General features: G+C 34.4%; 1 protein-coding gene across 1 annotated transcript; it reads left to right on the forward strand.

The window, feature by feature from the left end:
• Positions 1-499: 499 nt before the first annotated feature.
• Positions 500-19126, forward strand: onecut (homeobox protein onecut). The gene is made up of 4 exons (XM_077431916.1): positions 500-1391; positions 18453-18476; positions 18638-18756; positions 18860-19126. The coding sequence occupies exons 1-4, from the start codon at positions 500-502 to the stop codon at positions 19124-19126; spliced, it is 1302 nt and encodes a 433-aa protein (XP_077288042.1).
• Positions 19127-19403: the final 277 nt, after the last annotated feature.

Here is a 19403-nt window from a genome sequence, read left to right on the forward strand (position 1 = left end):
TTGAACAATAGACAGCCCCCTCAGGGTCCGGGCTTTACTCATGAGCTGCTACTGATTAAAATATCTATAATTTCTTGATGTCTATAGTACACTCGTCTCATTGGAGCGATCTGTAATGACGAGTTTACATTGATTGATTGAATAAAAATAAAATAAAATAAAAATATATGTATAGCAGCTACTGGCTTGCATTAATCAGGGGCGAAATTAGAATTTTTCTACTACTGTAGGCTCGTCAAATAGTTGTTTCAATGAATAGTGAAAAGAGTACGGCACCATTGATGGCCATCGATGGTCTGTCGAGGTGGTGGAGTTGAGGGGAGTGCGAGGTTGGCGAGCCCTGGTAGAGTTTTCCCCCACGTCGTAGAGGGGGGGCTCTCCAGTCGGGTAGCAGTAGGTCAGTCGGTTGGTGTCGGTCGGTGTCGGGCGGTCGGTCGGGCCGTGGCGCCGGCCATCAGGAGGCGCTCGCGACTCCTGATGAGGCCCCGGTGAGGCCCCCATGGAGGCGGACGACCGCGACGGCGTGGTGGCGCGCCGCCGCGACGTCATCGTGGCCCCCGAGCGGGAGGGGCTCACTGTCATCGTGGCCCCCGACCAGGACAAACTCTCCGACGCCGGCTCAGACGAACTCTTAGCTGGCGCCCTTCGCCTAGACCCACCCTACCAAACCCTAACGGCGGTCAACGGAAGGTTGACACCTCCAGGATTCGACGCTGGATCCTCGTACGCCACGCTCACGCCACTCCTACCCCTGCCGCCCATCTCCACAGTCAGCGACAAATTCGCATACCATGGCGGCGCAGGAGGATCCTTCACAGTCATACAAAACAACCAATGTCTCAATCTGGGATCGCCATACCTACCATCTATGGGACTATCTCCGGGCGGGTACGGATCCCCGGGATTGGCGCGCAGTCCTCTCAGTCCGCCCAACTACAGCCAAGGAGCTTTAAGCCCTCACAAATCCTTATCTCCCGCCTCTTACGAGTCCGTCTATCAGAGGGAGCTCGGAGGACGAAGATCCCCTTTGAGTCCTCTGTCAGGATCTTTGCACAGTCCGCCGCCGGGGAGTCCGACCGCGCCCCTTCTATCTCCTAGTCCTCCCCGTGCTCCTAGTCCTCTATCTAAGCCCCTACTTCCGCCTCAAGATGCCGATGAAATCAACACGAAAGAGTTGGCTCAACGCATCAGCGCCGAGCTGAAGAGGTACAGCATCCCTCAGGCGATTTTCGCGCAGAGGGTGTTGTGCAGGTCGCAGGGTACGCTCAGCGATCTACTGCGCAATCCCAAACCGTGGTCTAAGCTGAAATCTGGCCGGGAGACGTTTAGGCGTATGTGGAAGTGGCTCCAGGAGCCGGAGTTTCAGAGAATGTCGGCCCTCAGACTAGCAGGTGAGTCCTCCCATCCTTCCTACCGCCCCAATCTTAATTCACCGGCTCGCGTGAAAGTCGTCTGAAACTGTCATGTCAAACATTAGGCGGCCATGTTTTTTTTTCAACTTCCGCATCGCATTGTTTTTCATAACCTATGACGCTTTTCAAAAATAAAACAATTCATTTGTTCGATTCAAATTTTCGTTGTGTTTAAATTGTATTTCATAGAGGTAGTTTTATTCGAAAGTTGTTATTAATTATTTTTCTTAAAATGTTATTACTTTTGCAATGCAATGTTTGAATACGGACATCTTTCTTTTAGCGAGTTCATTTTCTGCGCATGCGTACTCATTATTCGAAAAATTGTGCAATTTCGTCCTAAAATTTACACAATTATAATTTAAAAAAGTAAGAAGAGGTATGTAAAAAGAACATAAAAGCAACTCAATAAAATTTTATTTACATATACATATACACGTGGGTGTCTAAAATTTTGCGAACTATGTATGTTGTCATGAAACAAATTTAATAACGTAAAAATCCAAATAAGATGCTTAAAACCCTAAACCTTAAACCTTTTTAAAAATTAAATTTCATTCATACTATATATGTATATACCTACTATCAATCATATAATACATACGAATGTTTAATAAAATTTCAAAATACATACATATATAAACAACGTGAGCCGGTTTTTACATAAATATTCTATTTCTATTTAATATTTTTCATATTATAATATAATATTGTACTATTATATATATTATTTATATTTTTAAATTTCTAGCGCACTTTTATATCATTACACGATTGTTTTATTGTTTATATTATTTTATTTATGTACAGCTGATGTGTTTCCAAATTGTGAAAGTCTTGCACATTCTATGAGAATATTTTTAAATATTACATATTTTTATAAATCAACACAGCATGGAAATTATTATATCAAAATCGCAGGTCAAAGAACTGTCTGAATAGGGCTGTTCTCCCATTTGTCAAACTTTTTTTTTGTTAAATAGACTACTAAAGTGGGGTTTCCCCATATGCCATTGTATGTAGTTTTTGTAGGGGTTGTCATTGTTACAGTATCCATCGGTTTCATATGCCCAATATATCATTGAATAATGCCAAAGTGCATATATAGCAATTTTGTAACGCAAAAATTAAAGAACTTGTAGTTGAAATCACATTACATACATACAAACATACATTGTATATACCCGCATGTCTATCGTACTATCGCTAAAACAACGGTATAATTCGTATTGTATGCGTTCTAATATTTTACGTAAAATTACTTCACTTAAAACACAACACAAAATATATCAATATACATATGTATGTACATACAGTCGACATTCTACAGATCTAAGTTGTTTTGGTTAACTGGCTATATGAGCAATTTTATATGAACACTGCAAGAACTTCGCAGGACATGTAAACTTTGTGCAAAAATAAATCGTTTCTCATTTTATTTTTTTTAATAATATTGATTAATTAAATCGTAAAAAATCGGATAAATTTGAAAAATATGAAATTCTGAAAATGATCGCAAAATAAAATAAAACACCCAAACAAAAACTTTTTTTTATATATTAATAAGAAAAAAAAATTGTAATGTCATACTTCGTCACATTTCTGAAGCGTTTTATATATCATAGAATAAAAAATAAATTATTAAATACATTTGTATGTGCGTGGTATACAAATTGAATGTATTGAATAATGTTTTCATTCTAAGAAGCTCCGAGTTACAGCCAACTCTTCAAATGACCGCATGCCGCGTGTTTGACGTCTCATCATGTAGATGAGACGTCAAACTACAGCGGTGAAACTTGTGCTTAAGAAAAGCCAATTTGCATTATTGGGTAGCAACATTAGGGTAAGGAAATGTTGAGTTTGAATATGCAAGCGGTTCTTTGGCGGGTTCAACGTTTCCCGGAATTCGGCGAACTTTCGCGCTTCGAGGTGCAAAACCGAGGACGGAAGTAGCCAAAGAGGGTGGGCGGTGGGCGGAAAAGGGTGGCAGTCGTCTGCCCCGCGAGGTCACCAGATATTGATCGCGACTAGAGCGTGTGTCTGCTTATTTACCACGTGCTGTGCAGCGCGTGGTCACTCCAGCCCGGTTCGATTTTTCAGCCATTCACCATTTGCCGGAAGCTGACACAGTAGGGTAACCAACCGGTATCGTGCGAGCGGTCGTTGGTTGCGGTTTCGCGAGCGGGTCAATCGAGGGTGTGATTTTTTATATGTTATTAATAAAACGTGCAAAAATGGTTGATATTGTTAAATTTTATAGACACTACTGTTCGCGTGTGCTATTTTATTAGGAGTCATTTGGTTTATGCACATTGTAATAATATAGAAAACTTTTTATTAATTTTATAATAATAATAATTACTTAATTATGCATTTTATTTTGACTTAAAAAAAATTCGCTAAAATGACACTGGAGACTGCTGTTAAATTATTTTACTAGAAGCTGTTAAAATATTTCATTATATTGAAAATTTTGCTATTTCAGTATCAGTCATACCGGAATTTGCTTTTCAATTTACATGTTAACCACTAAAAGGAAAAATTTTCCGCAACCATTTCAAAAAGCAGCATAACACGGTGGTAGCGATAATGCTAACCACCTAGAGGTTCCCGAGTTCGTGCCCTGGGCTAACCTCGATAGAAAAATAATTTATTTTGAAGTCTTTCTGTAGTGTTTGTTGGTCAGACTTGAATATTTATGACTCCAAGTCGAAATCGTTTCTGATTAGAGTTTGCCAATTTTTCTGATTTAATTATTGAAACGGTTCCTCATCTATGTCACCACTATTTTAATATGTTTGCAAATTTATCTATGTAATATATAATTTCGAAAGAGACTTTGAAAGTATGTATGTATGTATGTTTGTTTGTTTGGGTCATAGATTCCGTGACGTTCAATTTAATTAAAAAACAAATTAATATTCAAATAAATTTAAATAAAATAAAACGATTCAAATAAATTTAATAAAATGTTTACTATTAGATTGGCCATGTTTAAGCGGTTTATATTACAAATACTGAGTGAAGCCGGGTAAAAACACTGGTAATCTATAATTGTATGTATGTATGTACAAGTTTAATACCATATTTGTAGTTCAGGGGCAACCCACAATGGTATCGTGGGAAAATATAATTTAAAAAAATAATTCAGTAAATTTTAATTGAAGACAGTATTTATACATATGTACTAGTGTAGGGCCCGTTGATTTCAACGGGTGGTTTCGAAAAGGAATTGAAACTCGTATGTACATATGTATATACAGTGTGTATGTACCTATACATATAAGGGTTATGTATATCGTCACACACGCTGATTGTTGTCACGCACATTGACAGACAATGCGCATGCGCTTACGTATTATTTTATTTGGTATTTTGTTTAATTTTCTTCGACTCTTCCATATTGGACAGTTCGTTGTTCGAGTTCGTGTTCGCCTTTGCGTATCTTCAGATATGAAATAAGAAGAGGCAACGGTAACAATCGCAAACAATCAGCATAAAACAACAATTATTTTAATCCGGTGTACAAATGTGTAAACCAAGGCCACTAGTTCATTAATAATACATCCAAATGTTGTTAGCATCAACAAAATCGGAAAGCCAACTTCAATACTTTATTATACAAATGATTAAAAAAAAAAAATTGCTTTGAATCGCGACGCAAATTTCTATAAAAAAAATAAGTCGAAAGTTGGTCACAGTTTTTCAACCCCGCGTAAACATATTTTTATGGCACGATTCACGCAGTATCAAATATCCACGATATAATGTGACGGAGCAAGTCGTGCCTTATGCATTATAAGGGTCGTTTGAAGGTGTTGTCCGGAAGCGGAAGTGCGGTGTATATCGTGCATTCGGTGAGGACGTCACCATGCAGAATCGAGCGGCAGTACAGCTGTTGTCGAGGATCAATTGCGTTGGCCGCGTTCCGGCGTGCACGTCCCCGCACAATCGATACTCACTCTCTCCGGAGTAACACCACCACCCCCCATCATCCCCATCCCCATCATCGTCCGCCCACCCACATTCCCCACCCCCAACGCTGCAAAAACGGCCTTTACCCGACCGACGCAAAAAGCGCCACGATTGCGTACGCGATGCTCGTCCTTAAAGTCATAACTGGAACTTTTTTACTGTTACGAGCCCTTCCATGGTTACGAACTGTAATACGCTCACAAAAAAGTAAACGTATTCATTGTCATGTTTTGAACTTTTAAAATGCATAAAAATACTTTTGTCATCGTGTATTTATTTCATTGACCTTCACTCGTGCTCACTATTTATTTATTTATGTATGTAAATTTTAGCTTGCAGCCAATATATGTACATACATATGTGAGCCGTCATATTTGAAAATGGCTCATGTAGGTTCACTTTTCTTCATTTATTTCGAAAAATATTTCGCAAAACATTAAATACTAGCTGTATTACCCGGCTTCGCTCGGTATTTGTAATATAAACTGCTTAAATATGACTAATCTAATAGTAAACATTTTATTAAGTTTATTTGAATAGTTTTATTTTATATAAATTTATTTGAATACTCATTTGTTTTTTTTTTATTGAATTGGCTGTGACGACAAACAAACATATATAGTAAGTCTCTTATAAAAAATGATATGTACACCCCCGGCGTCTGCACCCACTCCGCCCCCAACGTCTGCGCCCCCTAAGGCTTCGCTCTCGGCGCCTACGCCCCTGGAAACTTCGAATCCTTTAAATTGGAAAAAGTCGAATTATTTGTTCGATGACGTCACGGGTTTCTACGAACGAAGGATACGTACATATGTACATATATATAAAGTCTCTTTCCAAATTATATATTAGATAATGTGTTGCGTTTAACAATATTTAAAAATACTAATAATTACTAATATTAAAATTAATTGTAATACGTTTATTCTGCTTTTCCGAGATTGTGGAAATATGGAATTAAAATAAGTGATAACAATTTGTGAATTAAGTCAAACAGAAATAGTATTTTTGGGGCTGGAAATTGGATTTTGGCCACTTTCAAATATAGCGGCTCGTATGATTACACCACTACGCACATTTGTACAATTTACCTTCCACATATGTACATACATACATACATATGTAGGTGTTCTCTTACACCACGTAAGAATGGTCTCTATAGAGCCTCTGACGCAAATTATAAATTTGCACACTCCCGTGGAAAACACTTTTTCAACTTAAAATTTTTCTTATATCTAGTATTATAGCTATGGAAATCACAATTTATTATGATATGATCGTTGGTTTTGTTCGCTATATTACCTAATTTGTATAAAAAAAATAGCAATATTTTTTTACTGTTTCCGACACTCATCCATTCCAATTCATTTAACATACTATTTAATACATAATAAATATGTTTACATTTAATATAGCTCTCATAGCTCAATGAACAGAATTGAAATAGGGTTAGTATTTGTTGGTATCAGCTTTTGCATGGTGAGCATATGTAGCTGTCTGAATGGTGATACGAGCAGACGTTCACGGGCAAAACGCTCACTGACATAATAATATACCTGATAAAAGTTTGACGCGTCAGAACGATCACGGATAATGCGTTCACACGAAAGAAAGTTCATGCGACAAAACGTCCACGCGATGAAATGCTCAACCACAAAACGTTTAGAAATGAAATTATGAAAAAAAAAGTTCAAGAATTCGATGAAACGACGAGTTATGACGATATAATTTACACATTATCCTTTTACAGATTATTAAACATTGGTATGTGTATATGCCCGTCTAATCGAAATATATCCACAAATTTATCCACTTATCCAAGTACAATTAGAATAGGAATTTTCGATTTATTCTTATTAATAAAGATTTATAATGAAAGTGTTGTTTTTCCCGTGAACATTTCATCCGTGACCATTCTGACGCGTGAAACTTTTATCGGTAAATTATGTCGGTGAGCGATTTTCCCGTGAACGTTTGTTCACGGAATAATTAAAATCGATTGATTATTTTCAGTGTTTGAGATCAGAATATTTCTCTCAGAACTCTCAGCAAGCATTTTTTTAGAGTGGAATGTGGATGCTTATTAAATAATAATTAAATTCAAATTATTGCATTATTAGAATTTGTTATTTCTAAAGATTTGTTGAATTGTGACCACGTTTACAATTGATGATAATTTTTTTTTAAATTTTATTATTATTATCTAAACCTTATATATAAAACCAAAAGACTTCTGTAATTCATTTCTGATTGGCTGTCGTCAAAATCGTTTCTGATTGGCTAGATTGATCAAAGACGTTTGTAATTGGTCGGTCGTTACATATATTTTTTTTCGATTCAAAGAAATTTAATAAAAAAACAAATAAAGATTTTTTTCATGGTTTTATCACTAGTATCCTATAAAAATAATAATTAAGTTAGTTATGTAGGTTTAATTAAAAAATTAAGCAGTTAACTGCTCAAATCAAATTCAAAAATGTAAACTACATAATCAGTAAATGTATTACATGCAAATATTTATGTATATTAAACTACCCAAATTAAATTACATATTAGCAAAACATACTTGATACATATTCCAAATACATACGTATCTAAAATTGTATATGTACATTTTTTCAATACTACTATGTACATATGTACAATGTCAAAAGTTTCAAATCAATCAAAGCTTTTTATAAAATATTGTTTTGCATGTTAAAATTTTGATTCGGAAGTGCGTGGATAATACGAATTCCCAAAATTGCTTTTAAATCACAGGGTTTTCTACCAATAAATCGTTACGTTTAAACTTAAAGTAATTTTTCATTTAAAATAAACTATTTGAATAATATTATACTAAATCAAACCAGATCGCCCATCAATGAATAAAACCACTATGCCTACTGAAAATTATCTAATTCACATTTACGAAAATATTAAGGGTTACATTGTGAACATGCAACATTTTAATCCGATAAAATATCACAACTGGATATTTCGAATGCGTTTGCATTGTGACGACTACTTGTTGTAATATTTAACTCGTACGGTAAACAAAACACAACGTGCGTCCACATTCGGCGAAAGGGGAGCATAATATAATATTTTATATTATTTAACAACAAAAAAAAGTATCTAACTTCACGCTTCGATTAAATCCTCGTACCCTTTATTTTAATACTGACACATCTGCTCGCATAAATAAACCAATTCAAAAGGGTGTCAAGCAGATTCATTAGATACGGACAGCTTACGTATGCATGTTTAATATCATATATGCAGGTAACATTGTTCAAAATACTGAAATATGTAGATTTAATATTAATGTAGAAAACTATGTTTGTTTCATTTCTCCGATAGATTTCAATTTTCTATATAGAAATATGAATTTTGAATGTGACCTTATTTGGAGTATTATCCAAATCTATCAGAATCATATTTTTTTTATTATTTGTTTGACTCTATAAGTTTTTATGTTATATAATATACATATATGTATACCAAGCTGTATTTTACGCTTAAGCAGATTATATTTTGAAACTCATCTGGCCGTTTAAAAACACAGCGTGGCGACAAAAATACAATGAAATCGGCTAGGGCGCGTGTGTACGGCTGTCTGTCCGTCCTTCCGTGTAGTTTCGGTGTACAAGCCGCGGCCGGGTACCGAGCCAGCCCCACAAAATCGATATTTAGGGGGTGGTGAGTGCAACCCCAACACCTCCCCCTCGACGCAACTGCCACCTGTCGTCTGTAAACTCCCCGCTACCACAACCCGGCCCTCCCATCCCTCCGGGTCCTCCCCTTTTGTCCGCAAAGCGAGCGCTCGCGACCCTACGCACACCCGACTAATGGCCAACTCTTATGTATAAGAACGGCTGACAAACGCTCTCTAGTCTTCTACCTCGCTTAAAACTCTCGTGAGACGAGAATATATGTAGCTGAATATTAGGCTGGAGCTTCTTTTGAAAGCGTCGAGACAGTGGTCGTGTGCCCCTTGGAAGTTTTTCTTAGAAACTGGATATATTGTGCACTCGAAGTTCGACGGTGAACTACTTTCCTTAAATCATATTGAAACCTTCTATGTAGTTTCACAGTTTATAACATGGTTATAAATTCCGTATGCTTACTACAATAGTACATAAGTGTTTCCTCAGTTGGGCATTTATATTTTATTTATTTTACATAGATATATACCAGGAAGACCTAACAAGTAGACCCCAATGCGCCTTCGTAGACAATTAATTACAAACATTGCAGCATTTTTATTACACGACTCGCTGTATTCCGAGAGGCTGAAGAACACGAAATTAACAATTAATTAATTCATAGAAACATCTATGGATTTAGAATTGTACATAATTTTTTTACATGTTGTATATAAATCGAATGGTGACATAGTGGGTAGGAAGGTTTTTGCCCATTTGATGGAGGAACCGTTTCAACGATGAAATCAGATAAATTGGCAAACTCTGATAGGAAACGATCGACTTGGAATCACAAATATCCAAGTCTGACCAACAGTATTAAAGATTAGCATGGGATCGAACCCGGTAACCTCTCAGTGCTAAACACAAACACAACCATACTGCTGGCATATGTATGTAATAATAATGTAAAAGTACCATTTACCGCACATAGACTAGTCCTCATTAGTTTTTTTCCCCAAAATGCTGACACAGTGTTTCAAAATTCACTTTATATAGTAAATATTTGAAGAAATCAATACTTTGATATTTAAATAATTTTAAAGAAAACCTTTTGTTTCTCATTACAGTGAAAAAACAGTTGAAGATTTTTTTTATTGTATTTGCTGTGTGAAAATTTGTTTATTTTTACCTGGAAAGCCTAACAGGTAAACCCCAATGCGCTTTTTTGGCGCATTACAAAATTATATAGTATCATAAAATCAAAGACATAGAGACACATTCAAAGTTTCTGTTGAAAAATGATTTCTTAAAAATAAATTTAACCAGTTCAGTGCCAAGCACCTACCATATATGTACATATGTATATGATTGCAACAGCAACATCAACTAGAGTGGCGTTGTCACTGCATTTAACAAAGTTGGGATAAAAGCTCACCATGATGATTCCTCCAGTATCTCTTAACCAAAAATGAATTCCTAAGGTATTCAAGCCGTCGCACATTCAAACTTTGTTGAACTAGGGTCGTTGTCAACGTCCCTAGTTCAACTCACTCCTCTCAAAATCTTTTTAGAAATCGTTTAAGCATAAGTAAAACCGTTTTAGGTATTCAACAATGTAATACAGTTTGGACACGAGGATGGTATCCTATATATTTTAGATCTAAGTAAAATCTCAAATTTGTAGAATATGATTTACATACATATCATGATTTGGTTTTTGAAAGCTGTCAAAGCAAAAATGACAAATGTAAACAAATCAACTAAAACATATATGATATCTTCAACTTGTCAAATACATCTAGAATATTTCAGAGAAAAATCAAAGTTCATAGAGTAAAATAGGTGGAGTATAAAAATAACTCGTAACAGTCGTAACTAGCATGAATAGGAACCTTGTCACCATTATGTAGTAAATGTTTTGATCAATGACTTATAGTGCTTCACGACAACATTCGAACGAATTTTTTAAAAAAATTCGAAAGTTAATTATGTCTTCTTTGAGTATAGCCTTTTTGTATCTTGAAGGTAGTAAGTACTAATTTAGTGATTTTAATAGTCTACTGGCCGAGAATCTGTTAGTGCCTCTGTAGATACTACATATACATATATATATATATGTACATATGTGTGTACATATGTACGTTCAAGCAACAATTAATTGGTTTTCGAACGTTGTAATTTTTCAACAGATAAGCCTCTCAATAGGCAGCTTATCCAATATAAGCATGGCGCTGTAAACGTTGTGTAACGTCAACTAGGTAATTCGATACAAACTGCTGAAGCTTTCAGCAAATAAGCTAAACTGAACAAACAAGCATACTTTACCCAGACTAAATAAACTTCCCAGTTTAAATAATGGTTCGGCGTATCCGAAAAAATTGCTGCGAAATAATTTGGTAAATGCACTCATATAGATACAAACATTTCTCGTTTAATTAACACGTTTTTTTTCATTCCAATAAATGGTCAAATACCAGTGCGACGAAAACTGTAATTAACTTTAACTAGTATTACGATGTTTTTGTTTGATTTATTTTGTTTCCATCATTTACTTGTACACTATATTTATTTATTGACGTATATAAATAAATATGTGCATATACATATACATATATACATATACAAGGAAAATTTTCATACATTCAGATTTTTTTAAAAATTCTCCACATCTCCTTATAATAAACTGAAAGAAAACAATATTTTTAACGGTCTATAGTCGTCTAATTCTAAGCATAGCTGTAACTTAATTTTAACTTATCTTAACAGAATATTTTCATCCATATGAGTCATTTTAGTATAGAAAACAGCTCATCGACTATTTTTATCGTTTATTAAAAGCTGAATTAATACAAAAAAATGGTGTCTATTAGGCCATTAGAGTATATCGAAAACAGTGAATTTTGGAATTTGGAAACACCTCTTGTTGGAAAAGAAACATCAAAACGATTTTTAAGAAACATTAATAATGGTCTGGAAACTGCCCAAATACAGGCGTTTAAGTTACGCTCGATTAAGTTTCAGATTTTTTTTCGTACCTTAGCAATGTGAAGAAATATTCCATATGAGGTTGCTTCAATGTAAAATTATTCCATTTATATGAAGAGTGAAATAAAAATAAACTACTAAAACTGAGATTACTACGATTTTTACTAACTTAAATGGGCTGGTGGCAGTGCAAATAATATTTTTAGATTTTTTATATTATTAATATGATACAAAACATCTTTTCCAACTAGAGATGTTTTCGAATTCCAAAATTCGCTGTTTTAGATGTACCCTACTGTCTGTAGTTATCATATCATATCATATATACGTATCATATCGCTATTCTGTGGGTCTGTCTGTCTGAGATAACGCTCGCCGTACTATAATAGTCGTTTAGATTCGAAATACATATGTACCTCACAGCTAAACCACTGCCAACAAAACGTATGTATATACGAATATAATAAGAAAAGAAAAAACCTTCTATATATGCTGTTTGCTACCAATGTTTCCTCTAGGCAGATAGACAGCGCTGTCTCTAAGCGTTTACCGCCATCTATTGAAAATTTATTTAATTAATTAATTTTTCTTTTATATTTAAATATCGGTAATTTTCACCATTTTTTTAAAATTAAATATATTTAAAAGGTATTTGAAAAATAATTCGAACTCGTGCGGATCGAACAGAGGACCGACACATTTATTTTTTATTTTTTTTATTTAATAACTAAATATGCCAACACCCATGCGATGATGTTTCATTGGGTACAAAACTAGTTCATATCTAATTCTAAGCTCAACCACTTAATCGCCACGCGTTTTTAGAAACCGATTCGATTATTTTACGTTTGTGTTTAGAGCCAACCTTTGACACTACCTCTTGAATATATAACAAAAAAAAGTAAAAATATAGACTTTTTTTAATTTCGATAGTATCAGAGGATATTTTTAGATATCACTGTAAATAAAGAGCACGATTTCGTGCGCTTATGGCGATTAAGTAGTTAACTGTACCTTATCTTGACAAAGTATTTTCATCTACGTGAATCATTTTAAGATAGAAAACAGGTCATCGATTATTTTGATCGTGATCAGTGAAGTTAGTTTTCCTCATATTTATATGTTCAAAATATTGCCATAAAATTTCATCCATAAATTATAACAATTTTCCATTATTTCGAAATTTTGCTGTATATCTACAATAGCATCCAGTGTCAAAAGTTTTTTTTTGTATTATTATTATTTTTAAAACCACCCGTTGAATGTCATATTGAATATGCATACAATATTTTGGCGTCATCTTACGTACAATCATAAATACTACGAAGCCACGTACATATATAATCGACTAAAGTATGTACATTATCAATGTACTTTAGTACTAAAAACCGCAACTTACGTACATATAATATATACATACCTACCAGTAACGTGCGGTGAAATTCTCCCTGTTTTCATCGCACAGCCTTACTTACGTGTGTGCGAGCAGGACATAAGAGGACGCGGTATAAGGTCACAGCATCCTCTTGTATCCTACTCGCGCAAACGTAAATAAAGCAGTGCTATAGAAACAGAGAAATTTCCACCGCACGCCACTGATACCTCTACCTATGTATAACCAGAGAAATTTTAATAATAATAATAGAAGGGCCCTTACGAATAAATAATTCTCTATAAATACGCTACATCGTACGGAATACTTATAAAAATGTAGCGCATATTGTTTATTGTGTGTTTTTGAATGCATTGTGCAATTTTAACGATGCTTGCCCATCTTGCGAGTAATATAAACAAACAGAGAAGTTTTTATCGGACATATGTACGTCGAACACCAAGCATCAAATACCACTGATGCTAAAATTATTTAGGATTGTCAACTGTGGACAATCGTCACTTGACAACAATATGACGCCTAAAGCCACTTCTATTATTTTGACATATAGTAAAAATAGCCGTTTTCCACCAGTTTTCCATTTGAAAGCACAATCATTTTTGTCTAGGTACATATTACATATTTGTACACACGGTGCTTAAAGACATGACTTGAATGATTTGTTCAAACGTAGAAATGACATTGTGCATGTGAAATCGAGAGACCGGCCTTTCTGGGGGCCCCCGGGGCGGTCGCGCATTTCCTCCCCTCCGCCCCCCGCCCCCGCCCCCGCTCCCGCCCGTAGTGTAATGTTGTGTGTGTGTGTGTTCTCTGTTCTGCTTGTGGTTGCAGACTGCCAGGAGGCAATGCGGTGCGAGGAGAGCGGCGGCGGAGCGGGCGGCAATGTAAACATCGGGGGCGCGCGGCCGGCGGGGGCGGCGGGGGCGGCGCGGCGTGGAGGGCAGGCGGGGGCGGCGGCCGAGCCCGGCGGGACCCGCGCCGCGCCCCCGCCCCCACCGCCCTACTTGTGAGTCTCCACCGACTATCGTCTACCGTCTACCGTCTGCCGAATTGTTGCCCGACACGACCGACCTTCGCGTCAACACATCTATCCCTCTGATCGTGTTCACACTACGGGGAGGGCGGGCTTTTACAAATTTTGGTTAACCTTGTTTCTAGGGGTGTTGCAGTCGTATTTTAATAAATTTGGGGTCTCTAAGCCAGTCTTCGGTTAGCCCGGTACGCTTCGGTTGCATGTAGTTCGGCGAAGAAGATCTAACCTTCAAGAATTATCATATTTGAGACAATGTTACTTCATGAATCTCTTATCAACTTTTATTTTAAATCGCATCAAATTTCTTTTCAAAACAACTCGTTGAATGTCAACAGGCAAAACACCATATTAGTAGACAACCGTGTATTATTTATCAATCATATTGCATAAAAAAGATTCACGTATTTATATTGAACTAAATATTTTTAATTTGTGTGTGTGATCTTTTTCGCAAAACTGCTGGTTGAATATAAATATTGCAACGCATACCCAGGCGCGGTTCGTGCATAGGAACTGCGGCGCTGCAGCACCCCCAGAAAAAATACAAAAAAATCACATTTGTATACATTTACAACTTGTGAATATAATTTAAATAGGAATGATTAGATATTTGACATAATCATTATCAATGAGTATGCTAAATATATCTAAATACAAGTTGTAAATGCGATGTTTTTGTAATTTTTCTGGGGGTGCTGCAGCGCCGCAGTTCCTGTTACAGCAATTGTCTGTTCTAAAAAAATTGTAATTTTTATCGTCAGCATATACTTCAGCAGTTTAAGGGTCTAAAAGTTGACTGACCACATTGTATTGACCGCAAATTTGTAAGTCCAATAGTATGTAGTTGTTCTATATAAAACTTTTTCAGCACTTAATTTACTGTAGCATTTTTGTTATTACAAATTAAAAACTCATTATAAAAAATGATTATTCAAGAAAACAAGTTTGATGGAGTTTTATATATGATGTCTATTTACTATTGACTTATGTATTAATTACAATGTTAACCAAATTTTGACTATTTTGGACAAATATCGAGACTTCATATCTAATTCAAATGGGGGAAAACTATTAGGGGATTTATTTTAAATGGTTTTAGCTTTGGTCAATTTAAATTATTTTGGATTTAAAACTAAAATGAAATATCAACACATTAATTATAGGATTATGTTTCAATATAAATCACTCAACATTGTATATTTTTTTACCACTAACACAGCCATTTGCTGATTTTTTTAGTAAATGTTGTTTAGAATTCGTAACTGTACATTAGAATTGAAAATATATTAATATATAACTTTACCTTATAAACTGTAATTAAATCAATATAATATAATGTATATAAAAATTGTTATATCATATTAATGTGTTGAAAGTTCATAATCATACATACATAAATAGTAAAAAAATAATCAAAGTTAATGATTTTTGTTTTGATACAATAAATATTTTTAAATCCAATTATTCAAATTGTCAAATAATGCAAAACAGCTAAAAATTTATAGGGATTTAATATATTTTGACATTAAATTTCGAAGAACACTTGAAAATAAACGCCAAGGTCGGTAAAAACGGGTCACTTTTTTCCTTTTATTCCCATCCCCTCCTGGAACGTTAAAATCCAACCATTATTTTAGTTTTTTTTAATATATATAAATAATATATATTCACACATCTAACAAACAAAACAATACAAAAAATTTACATGTATTTTTTTAACCTGACTGCTAACTTTGTTTTCCATCCTTGCAAATTCCAAGAAATTTGAACGTTTAGTAAAGTACATGAATAAATATAATATTTATATATACATTATTATTTCTATTCGAAAAAAATACATTATTTTCTTCTTTTTACAACGCCCTTTTTTAAAATAAGTAAGTGTGTAATCCCAAGCCAGCAAATTTTATTACTTATATATTATTTTAATCAGTGAAAATAAATGTTATCTAAAGTTTCGGAATGTTCACTTAGTGTCTGTAAAATTAACTATATTTCCGGTTGTTGCTTTAACGTTCCTAAAAAAATTATTCCATGTTTGTTAACCTTTATATGGCCGCTGACTGTATAGAGATTGATTTGTTCGTAGCACGATAGATGGCGCTAGTTGCGCCTTGTGATGGACCTGCATATGTTCGGTTCTATTTGGAAACTCGATTATCTATCAAACTCCAAATTCTGAATACTAATTCGAATTTTGACATTATGATATTACAATTGCTCTTAGTAAACAGTGATAATTCATCGTTAGCACTTCTTAAACAGGAGCGGGATCCTGAGAAAAAATTAAAGAATTTCCCTAGCATTGGTTATACCAAATAAACCTGTTAGAGTAAAATGAGCTTGAAATATAAAAGATTCAGTTTATTCTATTCCAACAAATCATTGGTATCGGGGAATGCTTGTCTTCAAAAATGATTTTTTTCTAACTTTGTAAAGACTTCCATGAGCAGTCTATCATCATGCCATGAATACTGATCAAGTAAAAACATTTTGTAAGCTTTGACTACATCAGAGTATGTAATGAATTTCAATAATTGTCCCAACATCAATATGATAGAGGATGTTGTTTACTTGTCCCTTATAATGGAAAAATAATACATTGAGTCAAAGTTCACAAATATTTCCTTGACAACTCTGTTTATGTACAATAAACATTTTAAATGTTTACGATTTATTGTAAGACGATAATCGAGTTTCCATTATATACATACTATATATTGTTATTTTGGTTGCGACTTCCCGAATGTTCCAGATATTGCCTTTGTTTATCCGCTCTAGTCTTGAGAAATGTTACCACCTTACACCTTTGCCCCTCAACCCCAGGTTTCCCACAAATTGCTATCATGATTCCACAGTTCGAACATATCCCGCTGATTGTATGTGTATTTTAATAAGCCGCCCATAGTTGCCAATGTTTACATTGCCGCCAGGTAATTGAAGAGTTTTCTTATTTATTATTTTACAGAGCTTTTTCATAGTTTTATTTTTTACTTAATGAAAATCTTTCATATTGAATTTTGTACACTGTATATGAGATATCATAAATTTTCACTACGACTGTTGGATTTTATTATTTGATTATTTTTATCACTTGTTTATGAATTTGTACGATTATTTAAATTCAGCAAAATGCCTTCTTTAGATGGAAAAATTTTATTTAAACAAAAAAAATCTCACTTCACACTTTTCTCACACTTAATCTTTACTTATATAATTTTTGGTTGACGAATTTATTTTTATTGAACATTTTTTTTTTTTTTTGATGTTATTATTTCAAATGTATAATTAAAAAGATATATGAAATCGTGTAGCGATATAAAAGTGCATGTTTTGGATATTCATACCTCATCGTCGGTAGTTAAAATAAAACTATTCATATTAAATGGTTTTTATTTATAAATATATTGTATTTTTTTATGGATGATATATTATATTGATGTCAAAAAATAGCATGCAATTTATAAATATAACATTATTTAAATGTATGAAATATGTCCAGTGAATTTCCCCATACGGTTTTTTATCAGTTGTAAGTTCAGAAATTTTTAACAAATATACCAACATTACTATTTAGTAATTGCTATATTTATATTTATATAATGGCAACTGTTTTGCATTATTAATTCTACAACTGCTGTTGAAAAACTAATTTAAAATGTATCTGGGATATCACTGGTTTTAATTGAAATGCTTATTTATTGCAAGATATTAAAACGTCACATCACAAACATTACTTAACAGTTTTTCGACAACAGATTGTAAGAATATAGCACAACTTGTACTATAATACCATATCGAGGTCGATGATGAATATAGTACAACTTGTACTATAAAGATGTAAAGATGTTGAATTTATTATTAAGTATAAAAGACATTTCACGATCTCCATACATCTTTCTAATGTTTCTGTTGGTTTGACGTAGAATTATCTGGTATAAATAAGCTTTATTGTTTTTATGTATTAAAGTTCTTTGATATAATCAGCTACCTAAATATGAATGTTTTTGTTTTTGTTACAGCGGCACAGATACCTCAACGTGGCAGTGAGTATTATTTCTTTCTTCGTTGTATTATTATATTTATTATTGAATATATAAATACAATACCATAATATATTATTCATGAAAATTAATTAATTCTCGTTTTCATTTTATTCAAAAAAAAATTATAGCAACGAACAATTCAGGGACGTTTCCTTGTACTTCAGGTTGCAAGAGGAAGGAGGATGTAGTGGTTACGAATCAGGATATGCTTCCTTCCCCCAAGAAACCTCGTTTGGTTTTCACAGACCTGCAGCGCCGTACTCTACAAGCTATTTTTAAGGTTGAATTTATTTGAATTCAACTTGACAATTCTTATTAAATTTATCTCTATGTTCATTCCATCGATGAAGACATCACTAAATAATTTATTTATTTATTTTTAGGAAACAAAGCGTCCCTCCAAAGAGATGCAAGTCACCATAGCTAGACAGTTGGGATTGGAGCCGACCACTGTTGGTAATTTCTTCATGAACGCTCGTCGTCGGTCCATGGATAAGTGGAAAGACGACGATGCACCGTCTCTGGATGATCATCAGATGTCTCCGTTGGATGAGAATGGCCTCATGCTACAAGATGATGGTTCTGAGCTAGACGCAGATGAACCCGATCATCACGATTTGGATGGAGAACATAGTGGAGGACTATTGTGACACCAGGCCCCTGGCCAACTCGGCCAGTCTAACCAACTAACCCAGTTTGCCCAACCAGTTGATAGGCATTTACTCGTACTCTGATTGCGGTAGTCCTTTTTTAGTTGCATTTTTAGGATTATTTCATCACATCGCGTCTCGTTGCTATACATTCCATTTACATTGATTGAATCATATAAAAGTGCACATTTTGTAATTAAATTGAAACATTCTCGAGTCATAAACTTTCATGTAAAAAATATCTAAATATTTTTATACCAAAACAATTTATTGATAT

This window comes from Arctopsyche grandis, chromosome 6 (assembly GCF_051622035.1).
Source record: "Arctopsyche grandis isolate Sample6627 chromosome 6, ASM5162203v2, whole genome shotgun sequence".
Lineage (NCBI taxonomy): Eukaryota > Metazoa > Arthropoda > Insecta > Trichoptera > Hydropsychidae > Arctopsyche > Arctopsyche grandis.

What these genes read in the sequence shown, in the direction of transcription:
- onecut (XM_077431916.1), top strand. Translation starts at nt 500, where the DNA reads ATGGAGGCGGACGACCGCGACGGCGTGGTGGCGCGCCGCCGCGACGTC. An exon ending in GTCGGCCCTCAGACTAGCAG is followed by an intron (nt 1,392 to 18,452) that starts GTGAGTCCTCCC and finishes TTTTTGTTACAG; the next exon opens with CGGCACAGATACCTCAACGT. An exon ending in ACAGATACCTCAACGTGGCA is followed by an intron (nt 18,477 to 18,637) that starts GTGAGTATTATT and finishes TTCCTTGTACTT; the next exon opens with CAGGTTGCAAGAGGAAGGAG.